The sequence below is a fragment of the Grammomys surdaster genome, unplaced genomic scaffold (assembly GCF_004785775.1).
Source record: "Grammomys surdaster isolate TR1022 unplaced genomic scaffold, NIH_TR_1.0 203, whole genome shotgun sequence".
Classification (NCBI taxonomy): Eukaryota; Metazoa; Chordata; class Mammalia; order Rodentia; family Muridae; genus Grammomys; species Grammomys surdaster.
In genome coordinates this window covers 1,153,255-1,161,960 of record NW_021604648.1, presented here as the reverse complement: position 1 = coordinate 1,161,960, position 8,706 = coordinate 1,153,255, and the positions used below count along the sequence as shown (strand labels likewise).

Below are 8,706 nucleotides of genomic sequence, written 5' to 3'. Positions count from 1 at the left end.
TATTTTGGTTTTTCGAGACAGGGTTTCTCTGTGTAGCCCTGGCTGTCCTGGAACTCACTCTGTAGACCAGGCTGGCCTCGAACTCAGAAATCCGCCTGCCTCTGCCTCCCAAGTGCTGGGATCAAAGGCGTGCGCCACCACCGCCCGGCTCAATGGTATTTATTTGTAAAACTTAAATGCTCAAATGATGAGGGTTAGCAGGTCAGTAAGAAAAAAAGGTATCTTTTAATACAGGGATCAACAGTCATACATCTGTTGGTACATCCTATGAGATAACTATACTTTGTATGAATAGTCAAGTTGGTATTGAACTTTAGGATTTAGGGAAAGTAACTTTACATTTCTGACCTATTTCCTCACCTATAAAATGAGATCAAATACCTGCCCTTTGACCTTCTGGGTATGTTCATGAAGAAGCAATGTGGTTGAGTTGAAAGAACACAGCTGAAGCCTAGACAGTTATGTTTGATTCATGCCTGGATTGCTGTGTGATGCTAGGAGGTGGTGGTGTTTTCTATTGTTGTTTCAAGACAGAGTATCTCTATATAACTCTGGCTGTCCTGGAACTCATTCTGTAGACTAGGCTGGCCTTGAACTCAGAGATCCACCTGCCTCTGCCTCTGCCTCTGTCTCTGCCTTTCAGTTGTTGGAATTAAGACACGCACCACCACCATCAGACTAGTTTCTTAAGGTCATAGAGTCTGTTTCCTGTTATGAGGAGAATAGTATGTCCTTATTAGGAATTACCATGGAACTTAATTGGAAAAAAGTAAAGTAATAGATCCAGTACCTGGCTATTTTGTAGGTATAATAATACACAGATATTATTTAAGGCGCTGAGTAATAAAGTTTTAAGTTATTATCCCTACAAGAAGTCATGAAAAGATTAGGTGAGAAAAGAGGAACTGACACAAAGCATTAATGAATAATGCCAGACAGGGTGTGGGTGAATATATAATTATCCCATACATAGAGAATTTTGACTATTCTAGGTTGTTATTACTTTACATTGAAGAAGCCATTTCATCTTTCTGGGCTTTAATTTTCCCATCAGTAATTTGAAGGAGTCTAACACAAAATAATATGCCAATGCCCAAATTTTATTTTCTAGTTAGAAAAGACAGCATTTGGATAGGACACAGGTAATGTGAACCTTGTAAGAGATGAGCTGGCTGTCAACAGAACCATGATATGTTTTCTAGAAAATAGAGAGTCAAAATGGGCCAGTGAGGTGGCTCAGAAAGCAAAGGCACTTGCCACCAGAGTTGGAGCCAAAGGTCCTACATAGGAAGAGACATGACTCATACACTCAGTCCTCTGAGGGCCACTGTGTGCTGTGGCAGTGTCCCCTCCAACAAATAAAAGAAATATTCTTAGAATATATTATATGTCTTATATTCAGAATATATGTATACTTAGGAAAGCATATATTCTTTCCTAAGAATATATACTATACTGAAGACTTGGGGAAAGTATGCCTATTTCTGATTTTGTGTGGGTAGAATTCTATTATCCTTCTTTATACTCTTTTCTTGTATATCACACTCAAGATGCAAAAGGAAGATCAAGGAGTAGTCTATAGAATTACATGGAACGGAGAGTCCAGGGTGGAAGGAAATAGTCAAACCAGTCCGTTCAGATAAGACAAAAACACAGGGAATGATAGGATGTTTCAGGGTTTATGAACCCTTCAAGTCTGCCATCTTAGGAAAACGGTCCTATGGTGTGGTGGGACGCCATTTACTCACCTGGTTAACCCCATCCTATATTATTCTAAAAAGATGTTAAGGCAGTTGCTAAACATTCCAGATGTAGTGTTTTAAAGCCTTTTTGTGGAAGGAAAGAGAAAGTACAAGTGGGGGATGAAGATGAACCCTCCAGGAAGTCCTAGAATTCACACCGTGAGGGCCTGTCCTTTCGCTGTGGGTTTTAAACTCATTTTCTGAGTGGTGGGTTTGAAGTTCAAAGAACTAAAAGTTCACACAGTGGCTGCCAATAGGCTGAACCTTCAGTTCCAGGGGATCCAGGGCCTTCTTTCTGGCCTTGAGGAGGGAGTACCAGGCTCAAAAATAGTGCCTAGACATACATGCTGGCAAACACCCATACACATAATTTTTTTTTAAGGATAGAAGGCTTGATAATGCCTTACTGTTTCTGTTTATGTCTTTCTGTTATTATGTCTTTTCTTTTTAACCTTTATCTTTTAATGGAAATAGTGCCTATAACATTCTGAAACCTGTTTCAGTGGACTTGGCCATTCCATCTGTGACACTGCGGACTATCAGAGATGGTTTGATTGGAATGAGTGACAGCGGGAATGTGAATAATACTGGATGACACCACAGCAAAAGGAAAGGGTAGAGAGTGTAAATCTATGAGGATGAAGCTTTTCTCCTTTAATATAGAGTAACATGGTATAGTCAACTTTAACCCATTTTGATGACTTTCAAACTTATCGAACCTCGGAATGTTATGTGACCTCTCTGATCTTGTTCAGCCCCCAACCTAGAGTTAGAAACATCTATATCAAATAATTGTAAAGAAAGGGCCAGGGGTTGCCAATTAGGTCAGTGGTACAGTACTTGGCCTAAGGTCCTGGATTCCCTCCTCTGCTCTGGGAAAAAGGCGGTTATGGACAGTGAAGTGGCTCGGTGAGTAAAGGCATCTACCACCTAGTCCGATGACCTGAGGTCGATCCCCAGGCTCCACATGGTGGGAGGAGAGAACTAACTGCAAGTTGTCCTGTGGCTTTTCCATGTGTGCTGTGATACACTCAGACACATAACACAAAAATAAGTAAATGGAAGTGTAATTTAAAAAATAAATTATAAAGAGAATAATGAAGCGTGAAAGGGTCTTGTTATTAGTAAGTAGCCATCGATGCGGTGCCCTCTCTTAGTCCGCATGTGTACATCATTCGCAGCCTTCAGAGTACTTTTGCATCAGCTTATATAATTTTTGAGATGACTACCAGAAAAGGCTGTGGTATGTTAAGTAATTTGTTTAAAGTCATATAAAGTCATTCAGTAACTACTATGTGGGAAGACACTGTCCTGTGTGATCTATATGCAGTATCCTCAGTTCCCCCACACAGATGTTAAGATGCCTATTTTATAAATGGTTGTGAGTTCCACCAAAACAGCCTATGAATATTAGAGCCAAGAAAAACCCACATGGATCTTCTTGTTATAAGGCCTACTTTCCATTTAAGTATTGGACAAATGGTAATAATGAACCATTTCTCAGCATTGGTAAGAAAATATTCAGAATTTGTACTGTCCTGACGTGATTTTAGATTCCGTTTGTGTACACTTTATTCTCTTTCTATAGTTAGGGTCATGAAAGGATGAGGGATAAATTATAGAATGTAGTTAAGGGGTCTATTTCTGTTTGTCTTGGTCTCAAGTGTTTTCAGTACCTTAATACTGCAAGACCAACGCCTGAAGTCATGAGAAGGAAGTAACTAAAAGATTGGTTGTATTTGTATTTCAATATTTTTTTTTTTGATTTTTGGTTTTTGGTTTTTCGAGACAGGGTTTCTCTGTGTAGCTCTGGCTGTCCTGGAACTCACTCTGTAGACAAGGCTGGCCTCAAACTCAGAAATCCGCCTGCCTCTGCCTCCCAAGTGCTGGGATTAAAGGCATGCGCCACCACCGCCTGGCGTATTTCAATATTTTAGAACCAATGCTTGAATTCTTGTCAAATACATTTACTAGTATTTTTGAGACAGAGTCTCACTACATGGCTTTGGCTGGTCTGGAATTTACTGTATAGACCAAGCTGCTGGCTTCCAGCTCACAGAGATCAATTACTCTGTCTCTACCTCTACAGTGCTGGGATTAAAGGCTGTACCACCACACCTGGCTGAATACACTTACTAACACTCTTAAAGTTATCTTTTGTTTATGTGTATATATGTGTGTGTTTCTCAGATGTTGTTCCTCAGGTTCTGTCAGGTGTGTGGGTGTCTGTGTGTGTGTGTCTGTGTGTCTGTGTGTCTGTGTATGTGTGTCTGTGTGTCTGTGTGTGTGTACACGTATGTGTTAGAGACAGACAGGCAGACAGACAGACCGACCGACCCCAGGTCTCACTGTGGTGGCACTTGCTCGGTTGCCTGGCCTGCAGACTTCAGGTATCTACTTGCCTCCACTTCCTCAGTGCTGAGATTGCCAAGTGCATGCCACCTTGTGTGACTTTTTACAAGGATTCTGGGAATGGACTCCAATCCTTGAGCTTGCAAGACTTTGCAGTTTACCCACAAAGCCATCTTCCCTAGCCTTTGAAAGTTGATTTTCTTACCACATACTTAGCATGCTAAGCATTCCATACAATCTCCTTAATGTGCAGTATTTGTCATCCTTTTCTAAAAGTCATGTTCTTTCAGTGTTGGGCTCATTCCTCCTTCCTCGGATGGTATGGTAAGTAAGTCCCTGGTTTACTTCCAATTTAGTTGCTCATTTTATACCCTTTAGCTTACTTCTAGAAAACGAAATAGTGGAAACTATTGTGACTATGTTGTAATTGTTTCTGATTAGATATGGCCGTTCTGGTGTTGGAAGTAATCACCAAGTTTGATCATCTTCCGGTCGGCAGAGTTCAGATCAGTGGACTCGCCCAGCTGTCTCCAACTCATCAAATCAATGGGTTTTTTACCATTGTTTCACCAGCATCTAAGAAACTTGGAGAACTTCAGGTAAAAATGTTCTAATAATTTACTGCTGTGTTACTACTTTTCTCATTACTCTGACCAAATACCTGATAGGAAGAACGTAAGGGTTTATTCTGACTCCTGATTTGAGGATACAGTCACTTGTGGGAAAGGCATGCAGCAGGAGCCTGAGGCTGTTTGTTCACATTTGGGAAGATCAGAAAGCAAAGAGGTCAGGAGCCTATAAACCTCAAGCCCCTCTCCAAGTGCCTCAAGTCTTTCACTAGACCCTACCTCCTGAAGGATCCACAACTTTCCACATCAGCCCCACCTGCTGGAGGTCAGGTATTCAAATACAGGAGCTTATGGGGGATATTTCATGTCTGACCAACCAGCGACAACTACAAAGAATCCAGTCTGGGGCCAGAAGATGAGTCTTCTAGAGAGGATAGGTCCATGATTTCCATGTCTCATGCAAAGTCCTACCTTGGGACTTACTCTTTACCCAAAGACTGTACTCAGCTTTGCTCCCTCTCTCTGAATCCAGCATCCAAGTTGCTTCCAACTGTCTGCTGCTCTGTTCTCTGCCCTGCATTGAATTCATAGATGCCTGATGGCATTGTTGTTCTAGTGCGGTGTCCAGAATTGTTTATGGGTGGGATTCCCTTTAGAATCTGTAGACTCCCTTCAGGAGTCCCTTCAGTCATCTTTCAAGATGAGACTATATTCTCATTTCCCTCGGTTCCTGTTATAGTGCCAAGAAGCATTTGCTTGACTCATGTAAGTGCTATCTTTGATATTGTTACTCATTGATCCAACTTGTATTTTTGATACACTTTTATGTGTCACTAATACAGAGATAACAAAGGTTCTCTCTTGTAGTTTTCTAGAACACAGTATGATACATGTTATACAGTAGGTATGCAGAGGATGCTGGGTGAATATAATTCTGGGGGCTTTTCTATGCCTGCCTTGTTCCCAGATACATAACACAGAGACCTTATTTTTATTAATATGCTGCAGCACAAAGCTGGGCAGGTTCTGAGCTATTCTGATCTGGCTGTGCTGACCTGCACTACTTTCCAGCCATATCCTCATTACTTGCATCTGAGTCTTACCCTGGCTTGCTCTGGTCCATGTGTGTCCTCGTGACTGTTCTTTCATTGTGACCTCACTGTGAATCCTGCTGATCCATCTCTTCCTCTTCCTGTCTCTCTCTTTTTGCTTGGGACCCCTGACTGGGATCAGAAGTCTTGTCTTGTTCTCTTCTGCTCAACTGTAGGCTGACTCAGTTCTTGATTAACCAGTCAGAGGTGAGGTGATAGAAAAGAATTTTTACACATGCCTGAGGCAGATGGTGCTCCAGTTATAACAGTGCTAACTTCTGGATTACAACTAGACCTCAGGGCACAGCAATTAGCATCTGAATACATTGTGCACAAAACCATCCCCCAACAACCTGGGAAGACTATAAAAGGATTCCTTTCTGAGGGAACTCTTCAGAGCTTCAGAGTAAACACTTAATTTTCACATTTTACAAATTCAAGTGATGAATGAATTCTCCCAGGATCCCTCACACTTCTTCCTGAAAGCAGCTGAGGTGACCTGTGAAAATGGTTCTTACCCTCTTGACCCAGAAAACTGTACAAAATCATGCAAATCAAGCGATTCAAATCTTTATATTCATCTTAAGAACACTGAAACTGCCCAGGCCATCTAGAGTATTTATGTCCAAAAAGCCACCAAGTGTCTGAAAAATGTCACTTTAAAGAATCCATCTGTTTTTGTTTTGTTTTGTTTTTTTAAACAAAAACAAAAAAAGCCAGGCAGTAGTGTGCACCTTTAATCCCAACTCCTCTGCAGAGGCAAGTAGATCTCTGAGTTTAAGGCCAGCCTGCTCTACAGAGTGAGTTCCAGGACAGCCAAGGCTACACAGAGAAAAACCTGTCACAAACGAAACAACAAAAACCCAGCCACATATGCTGTTCCAACAGTATAATGGTGGAGTCTATAGGTGTGTCCAGGCCAGACAGTAGGGCTGGACACAGGGTCAGTGGCCCCAAGGGAGTGCGGAGTGTTTGCGGCATGTGCTTGAGAACGGAGACAGTGATGCTGAACCTAAGGCTTTAGATGTGGAGTCTCTAGTCAATGGGCAGTCAAGTGAACCACGCTCCTAAGATTGAACTTACAGAGCTCACGGCTGAATGAACTTACAGAGCTCCCCTGCCAGAGTGAGATGGCAGAAACGGAAGGAAATGTTCCAAAATCAAAAGAGGAGGGTGCACAGAGAAAAAGATATCCCAGAAAAAGCAGAAGAAACTCAAACTTACGGCATGGGAATAAGTTCAGCATGGAATGAAAAATTCGATTGGTTTTACATCTTACCAAATTTGTCCTAAAGTTAATACAGAAAATGAAATGAAGAGGAAAAGAAACAAAGACAAAGTAAGGAAAGAACACTTAACATTTCCTAATACAAAAATGCACCACAGAAGTACACATGTCTCACGTCTGTGCAACAGACTAGCAACTCAGAATACCAGAGACTAAGTGGAGGAGCTCAGGGATTTCTCACTAGATTTATGGCATGTTTATTTGGAAAGTAGTGATGCCTTCTACTGATGTTTGGGTGGTGAAGTGAGACTTGTTTACCCATGTGTTTCTGATGGTGTAGGATTTTGCATCAAGCCTGTGTAATGATAAACTCTGAAAAAGGTAATGAACTTCATTTACCTCGATCTTAACAGACATGCCACAGAAAAAGGAACAAGCTCTGCATTCTTAGGGTTAATTATGGCAGTGCCTTTCAGTACCAGAGAAATGAAAATATTTTGTTCAACAGAATTATATTTGTAGTCTGATGACAAAAGGAAATTAAGATGTGTGCACATGATTGAGACATAAGGAGAAATAAGTAATGATAATAGCAGTAGGCATATAGGATTCTCTGGTTTTTTGTGGTATTGCTTTTGATTTATGATCAAAATATAATTTGAAAATATGAAATTCACCCTTTTAAGTTGTACAATTCATATGTTTTAAGTATGTTCATGAAATTAAATGGACTTTACTTTCTAATTCCAGGACATTTCTTTCATTCCAAAAACCAATACTGTACAAAAACCAAAACTGTACCCATTATCCTCCCTCTCTTCCATGGTCCCCATCCCCATCCCCTGGCATACCAGTCTACTTTCTGTCCTTACACATTGCCTATTCCTAATGTTTCAAATATATGGAATAGTATGTGCTCTTTTGAAACTGGCTTCTCTCTCTTAGCATAACGTTTTTAAAGTTTAGTCTATATTCCTTCTTGTGGGTGAGACATGCAGTTGTATATGTAGACCTCATTTTGTTTGTCTGTTTTCAGTTAACCGGTATTTGGGCTTATTGGCTTTTGTGAACATCTCTGTTTTAGTTCTTTTGTGAACATGTGCTTTCAGTTCCCTTGGGCACATACGTAGGAGTAGAATTGGTGGGTGATATGGCACTCTGTTTAGCTTTGTGAGGAACTACCAGAGTTTTCCAAAGTAGCTGTACTATTTCTGATCATATTTAAATATAATTTATGTAATAAGATGTCTATGTCTAAATTTAAAGGTCATTGGATTGTTGAGTTGTTTTTAATAGATGATTAAGACAGAAGTCAGATTCTGAAAGATAAGGAGTTTGGAAATAAGGATCAGTTACAGTAAAGGAGAAGCAGCAACTTACACTTCCTTTTTCCATGGCTTAGTAGTTAAAAGTACTTGCTGTTTTTCTAAAGGACTGTAGTTCAGTTCCCAGCACCCACGTTGGGTAGCTCACAACTGCCTATAGCCCTAGTTCCAGGAGCTCTACTCCTGTGACCTCCTCAGGCATCTGCATTCACGTGCACATAGCCATACACATATAATTTAAAAGAAAAAAATTGTTTTAGAGTAATAACATTTTTTAAAGCATTTTTTAAAATTCCTTTTTCCCAGATAAGTGACAGTGTAGAAGGGTACAGTGGACAGAACGGAGGAGATGCAGCTGCAGAGAGGAGGGTACAGTGGACAGAACGGAGGAGATGCAGC

General features: G+C 40.7%; 1 protein-coding gene across 1 annotated transcript in view; it reads left to right on the top strand.

The window, feature by feature from the left end:
- The window catches only part of C2cd3 (C2 calcium dependent domain containing 3), a 92,617-nt gene that overhangs the window by 2,308 nt on the left and 81,603 nt on the right, over positions 1-8,706 (top strand). The window contains exon 3 of the mRNA XM_028770639.1: positions 4,536-4,693. Coding sequence (XP_028626472.1) covers positions 4,536-4,693 — 158 coding nt within the window. The remainder of the gene's footprint in view (positions 1-4,535; positions 4,694-8,706) is intronic.